The sequence below is a fragment of the Bubalus bubalis genome, chromosome 9 (assembly GCF_019923935.1).
Source record: "Bubalus bubalis isolate 160015118507 breed Murrah chromosome 9, NDDB_SH_1, whole genome shotgun sequence".
Classification (NCBI taxonomy): domain Eukaryota; kingdom Metazoa; phylum Chordata; class Mammalia; order Artiodactyla; family Bovidae; genus Bubalus; species Bubalus bubalis.
This window is the reverse complement of record NC_059165.1, coordinates 98,679,221-98,696,522: the sequence shown is the minus strand read 5'-3', so window position 1 is coordinate 98,696,522 and position 17,302 is coordinate 98,679,221. Positions and strand designations below refer to the sequence as shown.

The 17,302-nt window shown below is 53.8% G+C and overlaps 1 protein-coding gene across 8 annotated transcripts in view; it reads left to right on the top strand.

The window, feature by feature from the left end:
- CACNA1A (calcium voltage-gated channel subunit alpha1 A) overlaps window positions 1-8,646 on the top strand; it is a 255,543-nt gene extending 246,897 nt beyond the window's left edge. For 5 of the 8 annotated variants that reach the window (XM_044948208.2, XM_044948206.2, XM_044948210.2 and 2 more), the window contains 9 exons: window positions 982-1,089; window positions 1,200-1,300; window positions 2,581-2,690; window positions 2,797-2,935; window positions 3,105-3,218; window positions 4,516-4,551; window positions 5,554-5,740; window positions 6,056-6,306; window positions 7,048-8,646. In XM_044948208.2, the coding sequence (XP_044804143.2) occupies window positions 982-1,089; window positions 1,200-1,300; window positions 2,581-2,690; window positions 2,797-2,935; window positions 3,105-3,218; window positions 4,516-4,551; window positions 5,554-5,740; window positions 6,056-6,306; window positions 7,048-7,761 (1,760 nt within the window). In that variant the 3' untranslated portion in view covers window positions 7,762-8,646. The other 3 variants (XM_044948211.2, XM_044948209.2, XM_044948212.2) reach the window with 3 other exon arrangements.
- The last annotated feature ends 8,656 nt before the right edge of the window (window positions 8,647-17,302 follow it).

Genomic DNA, 17,302 nt, shown 5'->3' with positions numbered 1-17,302 from the left:
TTCGCAACCCCATGGACTGCAGCCCACCAGGCTCCTCCATCCATGGGATTTGCCAGGCAAGAGTACTGGAGTGGGGTGTCATTGCCTTCTCCAGTCAATGTCCCTAACTGCTGGTAAATGTTAGGACAGCACCCCTGTGCCTCATGTTGGGGGCTGTGAAACAAGAGTCGAAACAGGGTCCAGGCTGATGTATCAGTCAGGATGAATGAGAATGTGCCGCTGTAACAAACAAGGTCTTGAACCAACAAAGATTCACTTCCCACTTGCATCATGTGGGAACGTCTTCCAGGGTCGGCAGGTCCTCTGTTTGTTAGTCACTTAGGGACCAGGCCTGAGTGGGCAACCACAGTCCCCAGTGTTACCAGTTGCTGTGACGGAATGAGAACTCAGGAGGGTTCTGCACTGGCCACTAAATCCCCAAAGTGGCACCTCACTCTGCTCACACCTCATTGGCAAGAACTCATCTCATGGCCCCAGCCAATCCCAGGGAAGGCAGGAAGGGCTACACTCACATGTACTCAGGCAGAGAAGTCAAGTAATCACCATGGCTGGGGTGAGGGGCCAGGGGTCAGCTAGTTCCAAGGTCAGCATTCATAGGAGGGGAAATTTGGTTGAGGGACAAACCTCCTCTATCAGGACTATTCCCTGAGGCTTACCCCAGGCTCCCTACAGCAGACAGTTCTAATGCGGCCCATCAACTACTCTGATCTTCAGATAACTCACTGAGGCAGGTACTATTGCCATCATCCCCATTTCAAAGATGGGCAAACGGAGGCACAGCACAGTAGACTAACACCCATGTCATGCAGCTGGTAAGTGGGAACCAGGCCAGTTCCTCTGTATGCTGGACTGTCTCCCACACAGTCTTTCAAAGGCCCCGGCCCTGCTGGGGACCAGGACCCCAGAGCCTGGATCAGCAGGAGCCTATGGCTTTGCAGCTTCCCCAGAGGCCAGCTGATGCCTCTCTGTTCCCACTCGCAGGCGGAGCTGACAAACAACAAATGGATGCCGAGTTGCGAAAGGAGATGATGGCCATCTGGCCCAATCTGTCCCAGAAGACGCTGGACCTGCTGGTCACCCCGCACAAGTGTAAGAGCCAGGCCCGGCCTGGGACAGAGGGAGGGAAGAGGAGGCCTCGGGATGGTGGGGCTGGTGCATACCGGGCCCTCACCCACGGTGAGCTCATCCTGTGCCCCCAGCCACGGACCTGACAGTGGGGAAGATCTACGCGGCCATGATGATCATGGAGTATTACCGGCAGAGCAAGGCCAAGAAGCTTCAGGCCATGCGCGAGGAACAGGTATGGCTCCAGCCCTGACAGCCGCTCCTTCCTTTGTCCATCACTCTGTGGACACCCAGGCTGGGAGACAGTGTCTCCCTCGTCACCGTGAGGACCAACCAGAACAGTGGGATGACGTCAGGCTCCAGGACAGGTCACTGAAGGAGGAGGGCAGTGCCAAGGAGACATAACCTGGAGTAACTCATTTGCTCCACCAACACTTACTGGGCGGGGACTTCCCTGGTGGTCCAGTGGCTAGGGTTCCACGCTCCCAATGCAAGGGGCCCAGGTTCGATCCCTGCTCAGGAAACTGGATACCACGTACTGCAACTAAGACCCAGTGCAGTCAAATAATCCAATAAGCAAAACAAATAAACTTTTTTTTTTTAATTATTGGGCACCTATGGTGTGCCAGGCACCTTTCTCAGCTCTGGGTATATGTCTGTGAGCAAAACAGACCAAAATCCCTGCAGAGCAGACTTTCCAGTTGGCAGAAGGCCACCAATGATAGATGATGAAATTATATCACACTGCAGAAAAAAGTAAGTGCCACGAGAAAAAGCAGGGGGCAGGCAAGGGAACGTAATTTGAAAGGGGTAGTTTGGGAGGCATTGCTGAGGAAGTGACATCAGAGGAAAGACTTGAAGGAAGAGGAGAGAGAGCCAAGCAGATACCTAGGGGAAGAGTGTTTCAGGCAGAGGGAACAGCCAATGCAAAGGCCCTGAGGCAGGACCATGAGTTTGAGAAATAGCAGGGAAGTCAATATGGCAGAACAGAGTGAGCAAGAGGGGCAGGGGAAGGAGACAAGAGTGGGGAGGTGACAGGACGGATTATTCAGGATTTGTGGGCCTTTGACTTTTGCTCAGAGTGAAGTGGGAGCCACAAGGGTGCCTCAGGAGAGGTGGGAAGTGATCTCTTGCCGCTGCTCACTGGTGCTCTCTGGTGGCCATGGAGAGTAAGGTCTGGAGCTGGGAGCCTGGGAGGGGGCAGTGGTCCCGGCCAAACTGATGAAAACCAGGACGGGGGTCATGGAGCGGTGAGAAGTGATCTGGTTATGGATGGATTTGGAAGAGTCTAGAGGACTCGCTGATGGATCAGACTTGAATGTGTGTGTGTGTTTTAGGGTAGGGGTGGGTTTCAAGAATGGCTTCTAGGATTTCACCCCATGGGTGGGCTAAGCATAGCCTCCTCACTGCAGTCTTGAAACCAAAGCCTCAGCCTGGGACACCCTCTTCCATCTGTCCCCTCTCCCCCCACCCCCCGGCCACCTTGTGTACACATGCTGCTCTCTGCTTCCCCAGAATCGGACACCTCTCATGTTCCAGCGCATGGAGCCCCCATCGCCAACACAGGAGGGGGGGCCTGGCCAGAACGCCCTCCCCTCCACCCAGCTGGACCCAGGAGGAGGCTTGTGAGTGTCCCTCTTGGCCAGAAGGCAGGGCAACAGGGGTGCTGGGTGCCAGGTGCAAAAGCCACCAGAGTGCCCACCATCACCCTGGCCTCTGTACCCCACACAGGATGGCTCACGAAAGTGGCATGAAAGAGAGCCCATCCTGGGTGACTCAGCGGGCCCAGGAGATGTTCCAGAAGACGGGCACATGGAGCCCAGAGCGGGGCCCCCCCACCGATATGCCTAATAACCAGCCCAACTCTCAGGTACCTCCATGGCCCCAGCGCCCCCTTGACTCCCCGGCCCGGGCAGGACAAGAAGGAGGGGTCTGGGCCCCTCACCTGCAGCTCTGCACACACCCAGCCAACCCTCCACCCCGGGATCCCCCGGCCAGGCGGCCCCGGGGCTCACCCAGCCTCGCCATCTGCCCCGCAGTCTGTGGAGATGCGAGAGATGGGCAGAGACGGCTACTCTGACAGTGAGCACTACTTCCCCGTTGAAGGCCAGGCCCGGGCCGCCTCCATGCCCCGCCTGCCTGCCGAGAACCAGGTGAGAGCTTTCACCCACCACCCTGGGGACTGGACTTGGCCTCTGGAGTCCCGGCTTTCCTATGCAGCCCAGGGACCCAGGGCTGGGGGGGACTCCTGCACCCTTGGCTGCAGCGGGCAGGGTCCACACCTCTGGAACCCTCAGAGGCCCCAGTCCTCTTAGTTTCTCCCTGACGGAGAACTGAGAGGGGACGAGGTGCCTCTGGGGCAGGGCACCGTGGCCACTGCCTCGGGGTTTGTCTCTGCTCCGTTTGGGGATGCTGAGGCTGGAGGATATGGAGGACACATATCGGGGATGTGGATGGGGGATGGGAGGGGATGTGTCAGGCCCCGGTGAGAGCTGCAATCAAGAATATCCATGCACGCACGCACGCATGCGCACAGAGGCGCATGCACACAGGGATGGGTGTGCTCATACATCGTACATGCTCTGGGGAACTTGGCAGGTCCCAGGACCTGGTAGCATGTCTGGGGTAGGGCCTGGGAGTCGTTTGTCTGGTCTCTGTGAGAGCCGCTGGGGAGAAGCAGGTGTGTGTGCCTGACGCGTGTCTGTGTGTGGCTGCTTTACCCAGCTGCGGGCTTGGTTGTCGGGGGGCAGTGTCCCACAGCCCCTGGCCCCCCAGGACAGAGGGGCCAGAAGCATGGCTGGGCTGTCCACCCAACCTGAGAGGCAGGGCGGCATGTCTGACTGTGGCAGGCTGCTCGTGTGCTGTGCCGTGGCGTCTGCGCGGGGTGGGGGTGGCGGGGGCTGGGCTGTGCTGTGCCTGGCTGGGCCAGGGTCGCCCAGGGGTGTGGCCTCTGGCTGCTGGGAATTTGGGTGGGAGGCACCCAGCCTGCATGTGACTGTCCAGTCCCATCCCGATGGGCCCCCCAAAGCCCAACCAGGACTGAGCTTCCGGGCCCCAGGAGAAGGGGGGCACAAGCCAGCTGACAGCCACCCCACCCCACCCCCGAAGCTTTGAGTGTCAGCGGAGCCAGGGCTGGGGCGCATTGCATGAGGCAGAGTCCAGGGCCAGGCGCCTGCGGCCACGTCGCCCCATCTGTTGGTCTCGTGCCTTTGCCATCTGTGTGCTCCGTCCCCATGGGAGGAAGGCCAGCCGGGCCTGGGGTCGCCCACGCACCGGGGACGTTAACCTCTCTCCCCCTCTCCCTTCCCTCCCCACCTCAGGTTCTTCTCTCTCGCCGACCCTGGCATTCTCCTCCATCTCCCACACACCTCTCCCTCTCCCTCTCGGCTTTTATATTTATTTCCTTCTTTCTGTTTTTTCTGTGTGCACCATCCCGTGGGGCTGTGACAGAGGAGAAGGGGCCGGCCACGTGGGAATAACCTCAGTGTATGTACCGCGCCTGCCCGCCGCCCAGCTGGGCTCCGGCCCCCTCTTCCCGCCCACCCCCCCTCGTGGGAGTTCTGTCATCTCTCCGGGTCCTCGGACCCCACCCTTTCTTCGCAGACCGCACCCCCTGCCCCCCACCCCGTGGAGCCCCATCCTCATGTGTTGTGTTCTCTGTGTGCCCCACGTGTACCCTGGAGGGATGACCTCGCCCTGACCCCCCACCTCCCACCCTCTCTTCAGAGGCCCCCAAGCCTGGCAGGCGGGCATCCATCGTTCCAAGAAGCCTGACCTGTAGCTCTGCCTGGCTCACTCTTTCTTGGGGGCTCTTTCCCATGACACCACTATGAACCTCTGGTCTCAGCCCCGACTCCCTTAAGACTCCAGTCTCAGGCAGTGCCACTGGGCCAAGCCCTGGGCAAGTCTGCTCTGTCTTCCTTCTCTCCTCTCCCAGCCGCAGGGAACACAGTTCCACCCAAGGGTGCAGCAAACACACAGGCCCCCAAGCTGCAGGCCAAGGATGAGGAGAGCAGGTCCCCCCGGGGGTCTCAAATGCCAGGCCAGTCCCTCAAAGGCTTCCCATAGAAGCTGGACTCAGGTGGGCAGGAAAGTCCAGTCCCAGTTGGCCAAGGAGGACTGTGTGCTGGGTGCCTGGCCCTGGGCCGATAGGCCTGGCAGCAAGGAGAGGCTGAGGCTCCTCACTCGCTTTGGAGAGCAGGCCGGGTTGCCCAGGGCTCCCAGGTTTGTACTCCGGATGGGAGAAGCTCTGCCCTTCAGCCGACCTGCCTGTCCCAGCAGGAGGTGGAGAGAATGGGGCCTCCTGGAGGAACCCAGGAGGAGCTGGCGAGGGGACAGAGGAGTCCTGGAGCCTGAGGCTCAGGGCTCCCCCAACCAGATCCCACCCTGGATGGTCACACCCCATCACTGATGGTGGATGGGGCAGACTGGGACTGCTGCGTCCCGGCCACTGACCCCAGCCCGCTGGCCTGTTCCCCCCCACCCCAGACCATCTCAGACACCAGCCCCATGAAGCGCTCGGCCTCCGTGCTGGGCCCCAAGGCCCGGCGCCTGGACGACTACTCCCTGGAGAGGGTGCCGCCCGAGGAGAACCAGCGGCACCACCAGAGGCGCAGAGACCGCGGCCACCGCACCTCCGAGCGCTCCTTGGGCCGCTACACAGATGTGGACACAGGTGGGTCGCCCTGCAGGGCCCAGGGACCAGAGGCTGTGTAAGGGGACAGAGCAGGGGAGATGGGGCAGAAGGCAGAGCAGGGTAAACACTAAGGAAAGACAGAAGGGCCTGGACAGGACCCAGGGGGACTGAGATGCGCCAGCTGCTGCTCACACCCTGGTGACCAGCTCCCCCACACACACCCACCAAGCCACCCTGGGCCCAAGGGCAGGTGCCCGCAGGGCCCGCAGTCCCTCTTAGAAGCCGCCCACATGCACGTCCCATGCCGCCCTTTCCTCACAGCCATCTGTCTTGTCTGACCCCATGCGGCCCCAGGCTTGGGGACAGACTTGAGCATGACCACCCAGTCTGGGGACCTGCCATCAAAGGAAAGAGACCAGGAGCGGGGCCGGCCCAAGGACCGGAAGCATCGGCAACACCACCACCACCACCACCACCACCACCCCCCGCCCCCTGACAAGGAGCGCTACACCCAGGAGCGGCCCGAGCACGGCCGGCCCCGGGCCCGTGACCAGCGCTGGTCCCGCTCACCCAGTGAGGGCCGGGAGCACATGGCCCACCGTCAGGTGGGTGTGGCAGGACGCGCTGTGGACCCCTCCGGGAGAGGATGGGGGGCCACAGCCCACAGCCCCCTCTGGGCGGGGTTCCCCACTCCTGCCGTGATCTCTGACCTGCCCACCATGGGGCTCCCCAAGCCAGGGGGTTGGGCTCGGGCAGGGGTGGACACTGGCCCCTGCCACTCTGGCTCCCCACTCTGCACCCCAGCCCCCTGCCCGCCTGCCACCCCGCTCCCCGCCGCCCGCAGCTGCTTCCTCTTTGGTTGTGGATCACGTTTGAGTTTTGGGCCAGCAGTGGTCTTTACAACTCACTCCCACCCTGGCTACCTTCTGCCTTTTGCTTTTCTTTAACCCAGCTTCCGTTTTTTGTTTCAATTATGATTTCTGTCCTCTGGACGCCTGTGAGTAATTTTTGAAACTTCTGCTATTTTTAACCCCGAAACTTACAAAACTCCATTTCTCATTTCTCTTTTCACTTTGTTGTGTTGGTTTTCGACTTCCCCCGACCCTCCTTGTCTCACTCCTCCTCCTCCTTGTCCCCTCCTCCCCCTCCTCCCACCTGTGGCTGTTGCTTTTTTCCTTTTTTTCCATTTGAACGTCCTGTGTGTCCTCCCCGCCCACCCTCCTCCCCCGTCCTCTGATTTTTCCTTCGCTCCCCACCCTCCCGTCCTCTGTGTCTCCTCCCGTCTCCTTCTGGTTGATTTTGTTGTATCTTTTTTTTTGATTTCCTTTGTTTCAATTTTCGTGTAGGGCAGTAGTTCCGTAAGTGGAAGCCCAGCCCCCTCAACATCTGGTACCAGCACTCCGCGGCGGGGACGCCGCCAGCTCCCCCAGACCCCCTCCACTCCCCGGCCGCACGTGTCCTATTCCCCCGTGATCCGTAAGGCCGGCGGCTCGGGTCCCCAGCAGCAGCAGCAGCCCGCGGCGCGGCCGGGCCGAACGGCCCCCAGCGGCCCGCGGAGGTACCCGGGCCCCGTGGCCGAGCCCCTGGCCGGGGAGCGGCCGCCCACAGGAGGCCACGGCAGCAGCCGCTCGCCCGCGATGGAGCGGCGGGTCCCGGGCCCGGCCCGGAGCGAGTCCCCCAGGGCGCCGTGTCGCCACGGCGGGGCGCGATGGCCGGCGTCCGGCGCGCACGCGGCCGAGGGCCCCCCGGGCCCCCGGCACCACCACGGTTACTACCGGGGCTCCGACTACGACGAGCCAGACGGCCCGGGCGGTGGCGGCGGCGGGGAGGAGGAGGAGCACCGGGCCGCAGCCTACGACGCGCCGCCCCCCGCGCGCCACGCGTGCTCGCCCAGGACTCCCCGGGCCGCGGGCCCGGCCTGCGCTTCGCCTTCCAGGCACGGCCGGCGACTCCCGAACGGCTACTACCCGGCCCACGGACTGGCCAGGCCCCGCGGGCCGGGCTCCCGGAAAGGCCTGCACGAAGCCTACAGCGAGACCGACGACGATGACTGGTGCTAAGCCCGGGCGAGGTGGCGCCCGCCCGGCCCCCCCACGCACCCCACGCACACGCCCCCCTCGGGGAGGAGCCGCACCGGCCGCGGGGCCACCTCGCTGCCACCTGCCCAGCACACGGGGGCGGGGAGCCCCGGGAGGGCCCAGGAGAGGACCAGCCGGACGACCCCGGACTCTGGAGGGAGTCCCCAGGGCCGGGACACACCAGGGTGTCCCGGAAAGACCCTCCTGGGCAGCAACGGCGCCCCCCACCCAGCCCCGATCCCCCACGACGACGGCGGGGGGGCCCTCGGGGGCAGACAAACCACACAGCCAAGGGATTCGAATTAACTCAGCCATTTTTGGAGAACCTTGGGGAAAATGGAAATTTCAAAAAAAAAAAAAAAAAAAACATTTTTAAAAGAAAAACGGGGAGAAAAAAAAATTGCTTCTATTGATGAGTTTTATCATCTCAATTGAAATCTTTCCTTTCCCTGGTGAACGCCTGCTGGTGGCCCGTGTGTGTGGCTAGAAGCCGGAAGCGAAGAGGAAAGCCAGCGTCCCACACAGACCGCCACCAGACACACTCATACCCCACACACGTTCTCAGACACACACAGGAGTGCTTGCTGGTTATACCAAACCCTACTATTACTGCCTGCAGAAATCAATTTAAAAAAAAAACAATTTTAAAAAGGACAAAAAAATTAATGATTGAGAAAAGAAGCATTTTTTTCTGACATTTGGTCCTGCTTGAAATAACAAAAGAAAAAAGAAAAAAAAACACCACCACCGATTTCCTTTGCTTCTTTTTTCCTTTTTCCTACCTTGTTTGAAAACTGTGGGCTTGGGACTGTGAATTATTGCATGACATTCAAAAAGAAAAAAAAAATAAAAAAAAGTTGAATCAAAGGGCTTGTGTTGGAGTGGTCTTTCTAGCTTCTGCAAAGTACTCCCCACGTCTCTTTGGGGGTACTTTGGTAGGAGGCACTTGGAAAGTGGTTAAGGATGAGAAAGCGGTAGCTCTCCAGCCAGGACTCTGCAAAAAAGTTAAAGCCAGGGACACTGGCTGGGTCTTTACCTGGTTGTCCTGGTTGGGGGACTGCAGGGCAGTAGAGTCCCACCACCACCACCCCATGCCTCCACCCTCAGACCACCCCCCACCACCACCTCCCCATGGCTCCAGTTTGCTGGATAATATTCCTGCATGATCCGGCCAGTGAGGCCCCAAAGAGAATGTGTGAGGCCTCAAATATTAGCAAAATTCCTATTGGAAACACCCTGCAGGAGGTACCTGGAAGCCTAGCTCAGGACCCCAGAGTCCAGTGGGAGGTGAGCCCCACCCGAGGCCTCTGGCGCTCCCACCCCACTCACCAGCACCCAAGAAGCTGCTTCTGAAGGGCTCCATCCCAAGCTGTATCCCATTTCACAGACTTTCCTGAGATGCCCCTGAATTACCGCAGCCATCAGAGAGTCCTAGAACCTAGAGGTCAAGGTTCAGAGCAGCCTGTGGTAGCAGAAGAGGGTCATGGCCAGTTCAAGGTGGGGGCAGCATATCAGAGGTGGGGTGGAGTTCTTAAGAAGGGACTGACAGCCTGCCCTCCCTCCACCCCCAGCCCCATCTGTCCATCTGCCCATCAACCAACAGTGCACCTGCCGGCACCCTCCCACTCCAGGCTTCTAGAAGCTGGCCGCATGATGAAGGGGGTAGAGCACCTTCCACCCCCAGGGTCTTACCTCCCCGCCTATTCTTTGAATGCTTCTGTGAATATAGTCAACAGCCAAAAACCATTGTTAATAACGTCAGGAGGTCAGAGAGCTATGTTGATTTAGGTGAGCAAAAGGCCAGTTATACCTGTTGTTCAGGGGCTTCCCAGGTAATTCAGTAGTAAAGAATCCACCTGCCAAGGCAGGAGATGCAGGTTCAATCCCTGGGTCAGGAAGATCCCCTGGAGGTAGAAATGGCAACCCACACCAGTATTCTTGCCTAGAAAATCCCATAGACAGAGGAGTCTGGTGGGCTATAGTCCATAGGGTCTCAAAAGAGTCAGAAATGATGTAGTGACACACACATCCCTTGTTCAGGCTGACATGAAAGGCCTTTGGTCTGAAAATGCAACTCCTGGTTCTCCCAAGAAAGGGCTTCAGGGAATCATGGAGAGGTAGATGGTCTTCAAGGAACAACGGAGTACCAGATGAAGGGGAATCAGAGGCCAAGAAGGGGGACACTAACCAAAGACATCTACCACACCCCAACTTTGGGGTCAGTCATTTGACCCTGAGGGGCTTAGCTCAGCCCCAGCCTCACTGACTGTGTGATCTAAGGAAAATGACTTTACCTCTCTGTACCTCTATTTTCCCATCTGCAAAAGGGAAACAGTAATAGAGCTGTTCATGAAGTTAAATACATTATTCTGCATCAGTCCAGCAAACTTTCTCTTAAAGGATCAAAGAGTAAGTATTTTCAGCTTTGTAGCCCAGATGGTTTCTCTATCTCTTTGGCTCTGTCATTGCACCAGGAAAGCAGCCTTATGTAAAGGAGTGGGTGTGCCTATGTTCCAATAAAACTTTATTTATAAAAACAGGCAGCGGGCTGGATTGGACCATTCTTCTACATCCAGTTTTCAAACACTTTGGTCTCAGTACCTCTTTCCATTCTTTAAAAAATATACTTGAGGGAACTTCCCTGGTGGTCAAGTGGTTAAGATTCCAAGCTTCCAATGCAGGGGCCATAGAACTTATTCAGGGAACTAAGACCCCACATGCCACACCACCAAAAGAAAAAATAAATTATATATACATATATATAATGTGTGGCATGGCAAAAAAAAACTATATATATATACATATACATCTGTTTATATGGGTTATAGCTACTGATATTTGCCATTTGTAGATCAAAACAAAAAAAATAAAACTGCTAATTTTAAAAACTGTTAGTTTTTAAATCACAATCCATCTACTCATGATAACAAATAACATTTTTAATGAAAAATAACCACCTTTTCCAAAACAAAAATATTCCATAAAAAGAGACATTGTTTTCCAATTTTGCATCTCTTCCATGTCCAGTGAACAGAAGACAGCTGGATTCGCACATCTGATTCTGCATCCTACCTGTTGCAACAGCGACTCTCCCCTGGAAACTCCACCACACACGTGTGAGAGAAAAAAAGTGACAGAGGCAAAGGATATCTTAACATTAATATTAAAAATAGTTCAAAGAAAAAATATTTTTAAATAGTTCAGGGACTTCCCTGGTGGTCCAGTGGTTAAGATGCTCTACTTCCAATGCAGGGGGTATGGCTTCTATCCCTGGTCAAGGAACGAAGATCCCACAGGCTAAATATAATGTTTTAAAGTAGTATCAAATATTTATTTAAAAAAATAAAACAGTTCAGTCTGATGGACCCCCCTGAAAGGGTCTCTGGCTCCCAAGTTTCTGAACCCCTTTGAGAACTGCTGTTCTCAGAACAAAGGGTACCTGGCCCATAGTAAGTGATTTTTTACTATGGCCATTAGTACCATAGCATCAAAACTGAGGGTTCCAAAAGGTCTTGCTCCAGCCCTCAAGCCTTCAGGCTGCCGCGGGTAGAGGAGGCTGAGGGACTAATGCAGGGTGGGCTGCGCTCCCTCTGTAATAATAGCACCTAAGAAAAGAACATAAGAATAAGAAAATAAAGGGGTTTTTTAATTGTTATTATTATTAAGTATAGTTGATACTGCTCTAATGGCAGAAAGCAAAAGGAAGTGAAGAACCTCTTGATGAGGGTGAGGGAGGAAGAGTGAAAGAGTCGGCTTAAAATTCAATATTAAAAATACTAAGATCATGGCATTCAGTCTCATTCAGTTCAGTTCAGTTGCTCAGTCGTGTCCAACTCTTTGCGACCCCATGAAGCGCAGTATACCAGGCCTCCCTGTCCATCACCAACTCCCAGAGTTTACTCAAACTCACGTCCATCGAGTCAGTGATGCCATCCAGCCATCTCATCCTCTGTCATCCCCTTCTCCTCCTGCTCCCAATCCCTCCCAGCATCAGAGTCTTTTCCAATGAGTCAACTCTTTGCATGAGGTGGCCAAAGTACTGGAGTTTCAGTTTTAGTATCAGTCCTTCCAATGAACACCCAGGACTGATCTCCATTAGAATGGACTGGTTGGATCTCCTTGCAGTCCAAGGGACTCTCAAGAGTCTTCTCCAACACCACAGTTCAAAAGCATCAATTCTTTGGCGCTCAGCTTTCTTCACAGTCCAACTCTCACATCCATACATGACCACTGGAAAAACCATAGCCTTGACTATGAAAGGTTGTTGTTGAATCACGCAAAGACGCTGGGATTCTTGACCCCCGGAGGAGAAGAATTCAATCTGGGGCCAGAGATGAGGCTTGATCGCTCAGAGCTTTTGATAGAGAAAGCTTCTGACATAGGCATCAGAAGGGGGCAGAAAGAGTACCCCCCTGCTAGTCTTCAGCTGGATGTTATACAGTCACTAGCAGTCTGTTAATAAAAGAAAGAAATGTCTTAAAACTCAGAATGGCACCAGGCCCCTCACCCATAAGATGCATTTTGGGATAATGTTGGCACCAAATGGTTTATCTTGGACCATAAAATGATTAACTTGAATCTTGAAGAAGGGCAGATCACCATACAAATAGTTTCATTTACAGAGATTAGGGAAACAATATCTGAGTATAATATACTGGCTTGTCAAGTAGGTTCTGAGCCAAGAGGCGGAACCAACTTGAAGACAGAGTTTGGGGTAAATGCATAGTACATTAGCATAGCTTAAGGTAAACATTTCCATAAGAGAAATGCATTGGTTATCTCTAGGTTTGAGAATAGTTAACTTCAGGTGAAACCAGGTGTCATTATGGCAACACAGTATTTTAAGGGAAACCTCTTTTTAAATTTGTATAGAGAAGGAAAAAATATCGCTAGTTTGTTTCCTCCTGCCAGTTAAGAGAGATAAAAATGTCTGACACTTGCAGGCTATTTCCTCCGTTTGGAGACCCCTGGCCTTCCTGCCTGTTACCCTCTCAACTAGATGGACCTTTGTTGACAAAGTAATGTCTCTGCTTTTTAATATGCTATCTAGGTTGGTCGTAACTTTCCTCCCAAGGAGTAAGCGTCTTTTAATTTCATGGCTGCAATCACCATCTGTAGTGATTTTGGAGCCCAAAAAAATAAAGTCTGACACTGTTTCCACTGTTTTCCCATCTATTTGCCATGAAGTGATGGGACCAGATGCCATGATCTTAGTTTTCTGAATGTTGAGCTTTAAGCCAACTTTTTCACTCTCCTCTTTCACTTTCATCATTACTTGATGGCAAATAGAGAGGGAAAAGGTGGAAGTAATGACAGATTTCCTCTTCTTGGGCTCTAAAATCACTGCAGATGGTGACTGCAGCCATGAAATCACAAGATGTTTGCCTCTTGTCAGGAAAGCTATGACAAACCTAGACAGTGAGCTGAGACGCAGAGACATTACTCTGCCGACAAAGGTCTGTATGGTCAAGGCTATGATCTTTCCAGTGGTCACGTACGGTTGTGAGAGCTGGACCGTAAAAAAGGCAGAGCACCGAAGAATTGATGCCTTCAAACTATGGTCCTGGAGAAGACTCCTTAGAGTCCCTCAGACAGCAAGAAGATCAAACCAGTCAATCTTAAGGAAAATCAATCCTGAATACTCATTGGAAGGACTGATGCTTAAGTTGAAACTCCAGTATTTCGGTCATCTGATGAGAACAGTTGATTCATTGGAAAAGTGCCTGATGCTGGGAAAGATTGAGGGCAGGAGCAGAAGAGGGCGTCAGAGGATGAGAATGAGATGGCTGGATGGCATCACCAATGCAATGGACATGAACTTGGGCAAACTTCAGGAGATGGTGAGGGACAGAGAGTCCTGGTGTGCTGCCGTCCAAGGGGTCGCCAAGAGTCAGACATGAGTGGACGACTGAACAACAACATAGTTGATTAACAATGTTGTGTTAGTTTCAAGTGTACAGCAAAGTGAATCAGTCATATATATACACTCAGGAGATCTGTTTTTTGTTTTTGTGGCCATGCCGCACAGCATGCAGGGTTCTAGTTCCCTGACCAGGAATCGAATCAACCTAGAGATTGTCATCCTGAGTGAAGTAAGTCAGACAGAGAAAGACAAATACATGATATTACTTATATGTGGAATCTTTAAAAAAAAAATGGCATAAATGAACCTATTTGCAAAACATAAATTGAGTCACAGATGTACAAAACAAATTTTCTAGATTTCTTCAGTAGTCCAGGGGTTAAGATTCTGCACTTCCACTGCAGGGGGGCATGGATTCAATCCCTGGTCAGGGAACTGAGATCCTGCATGCCACCCAGCATGGCCAGAAAACAAAGAAAAGAAAACAAACTTTTGGTTTACAAAGGGAAAGGGGGACAGAGGGCGAGGGATAAATTTTGAGATTGGGGTTGACATATACATTACTACCTAGTTTACAATAGATAACTAATAAAAATCTATTGTTTAGCATAGGAACTCTGTAATGACCTATATGGGAATAGCAGTTAGAGAAGAGTGGATCTATGTATATGTATAACTGATTCGCTTTGCTATATACAGCAGAAATGAACACAACACTGTAAATCAACTATACTCCAAAAAACTAATTTTAAAAAGTAGAGGCTGGACCTCCCAGGTGACTCTGGTAAAGAATCTACCTGCCAATGCTGGAGACACTGTTTCACTCCCTGGTCCGGGAAGATCCCACATGCCATGGAGCAACTAAGCCCATGAGCCACAACTACTGAAGCGAGCACACTCTAGAGCCCGTGCTCAGCAACAAGAGAAGCCCACACAGTACAACTAGAGAGTGGCCTCCACTCGCTGCAACTAGAGAAAAACTGCCAACCTAGCACAGCCAAAAATAAGTATTTAAAAAAACTTATGTCTAAGAAAAAAAAAGAAGAGGGCGTTGCTGCTGGCGGGAGTAGAGTCTGCAGAAGGAATGGACACAGAACTAGTATCATTCCACCCTGCTCTTGATCTGCCATGTTAGTCCCATCTGCTAAACATGACACCCACTTTTCATTGGACCTTTGGTCTCTGCCCAGAATGGTGGCCTGTGCCCTTCTGCAATTCCCCATTAAGTCCCTGGACCTAGGACCCTGCGAGCTGCTCAGAGATGGGCCTTCCTCCCCACCTCCCCGACAGTTCCACCCAGACCCAGCCACTCCCCACCACTTTCGCCCTCACCCACCCGGCTGCAGCTCTTAAACAGGAGAAAGGCTTCACCATCCAGGCAGTATCTTCCAAGACTCCATTTGTTCAATAGAAAATCTGGAGATATGTACAGCTAGCCATGGACCTGTGATGTTTACCTCTGAAGAGGGTGGGGAAGGCCCTCAGTGGACAGGGGTGTAGACTTGGTGTTGTACTGAAATAATTTCACAAATACACATGCTCACTTTTGTAATCGGGAAACAGTTTTTAACGGCATCCAGAGGCCTTTGCAAAAAGGGCTTTCTCTGATCTCCAGATCACCCAGGCCAATCAAGGACCACATGATAATAACCAATCCCGTGGACAAGCAAATGAGACTCAGTGTCTCCCCAAAACCAAGGCCTGGGTTTTGTTCAGGGACTCGTGCCCAGGTCCAGGGCCGCGGGAGGGCCCAGAGGGCGTTGGTTGAGCTGAGAGGTTGCAGAGACTGGATCCGTCCAGGTGCACCAGGCAGGCAGCGCCACCTAGAGGCCAGATGGTGAATGGCCGAGCGCGTGACTGCTGTGTACCTAAAGGGTCTTACAGTCAAAGCTTTGGGGTTTTCCAGTAGTTAGGTACAGATGTGAGAGTTGGACCAGGCTGAGCGCGGAAGAATTGACGCTTTCGAACTGTGGTGCTGGAGAAGACTCTTGACAGTCCCTTGGACAGCAAGGAGATCAAACCAGTCAATCTTAAAGAAAATCAACTCTGAATAGTCACTGGAAGGGCTGATGCTGAAGCTGAAGCTCCAATACTTTGGCCACCTGATGTTAAGAACTGACTCTTTGGAAAAGACCCTGATTCTGGGAAAGATCGAGGGCAAGAGAAGGGGGCAACAGAGGATGGGATGGTTAGATCGCATCATGGACTCAATGAACATGTGTGTGTGTGTGTGTTAGTCACTTAGTCACATCCAACTCTTTGTGACCCCATGGACTATAGCTCACCAGGCTCCTCTGACCATGGAATGTTCCAGGCAAGAATACTAGAGTGGGTTGCCATTTCCTTCTCCAGGGGATCTTCCCGACCCAGGGATTGAACCCAGGTCTCCTGCATTGCAAGCAGACTCTTTACCGACTGAGCCACCAGGGAAGGCCATGAACATGAGTTTGAGCAAACTCTGGGAGATAGTGAAAGACAGGGAAGCCTGGCACGCTGCAGTCCATGAGTTCACAAAGAGTCAGCTGAGACTTGGCAACTGAGCAACAGCAACAGGGATCGTGGGGGTGGAGCCAGAAGAGAGGGCGTGAGACCACCCCTACCACCCTCTCCAAGGTCAGAAGCAGGACAGCAGGACATCAGGCAAGTAAATCCCTGGATGCTCTATGGAAAGGACTTTCTAACAACTCCTCAGAAAAGAGCAGATGGTCCAGGGAGGCCCACCATCCAAGCCTGCAGAGGCTGGTTGAAGCTGGAGGTCCCGAGAGCCTCTAAGTTTCTGTCTCCACTTTTCTGAAGAAGAGTGCACCGGAGAGGGAGGCCAGCAGAGAGGCTCTGGGGAGCATCGTGAGAGGAGGGGCTGGATAAGAGATGCGGGAGGCATCTTCAGATCAAAAACTAAGAGTCAGAAAGTTTTGATATATTGTCAGAGCTCACATGGAAGGTGGAAAGGGTAGACCTTGAATCCGATGCAGTTGGGTTCCCTCCAGTCAGCCGTGTTGCTCTCTGCAGGGTAAGGACAGGCCGCTCCTGGCTGGAACTGAGCTACTCCCTCCCTGACCCACCCCCCACCATCTCCTCCATGCTGTGTCCCCTTTTCTGGTTCTTCTCTTACCTCATCTTAAACTCGGGCTTCCCCAGTGGCTCAGTGGTAAAGAATCCACCTGCAATGCCTGAGACACAGGAAATGTTGGTTCAATCACTGGGTCGGGAAGATCTCCTGGAGAAGGAAATGGCAACCCACTCCAGTAGTCTTGCCTGGAGAATCCCATGGACGGAGGAGCCTGGAGGCCTACAGGCCATGGAGTTGCAAGGAGCCAGATAGGACTGAAGCAACTGAGCACAGACACACACACATCCGAAACCACTCCTAGATGACGCCTCCTCACCCACCAGGACTGCTGCTGGTGAAAACCACCAATCGACAGGAACAGTGTGCAGGTCTTGGGGACGTCAGGTGGTCAAAAGTTCAAGGTGGTTGAAAGTATTGCACTGAAGTATTATCTCCAGTTCTCTGGCCAACCAGCAAGCTCATGTTCCCTCACTATCTGAAAGATGCATCACAACTCCCCTGGTGGACAGTGAGGGACAGCCATAGCTCACCTCCCCTCCTCCTCAGCCCCCCAGGACTGCAGGTCCTTCCTGCCCTGCTCTGCGTCAGCA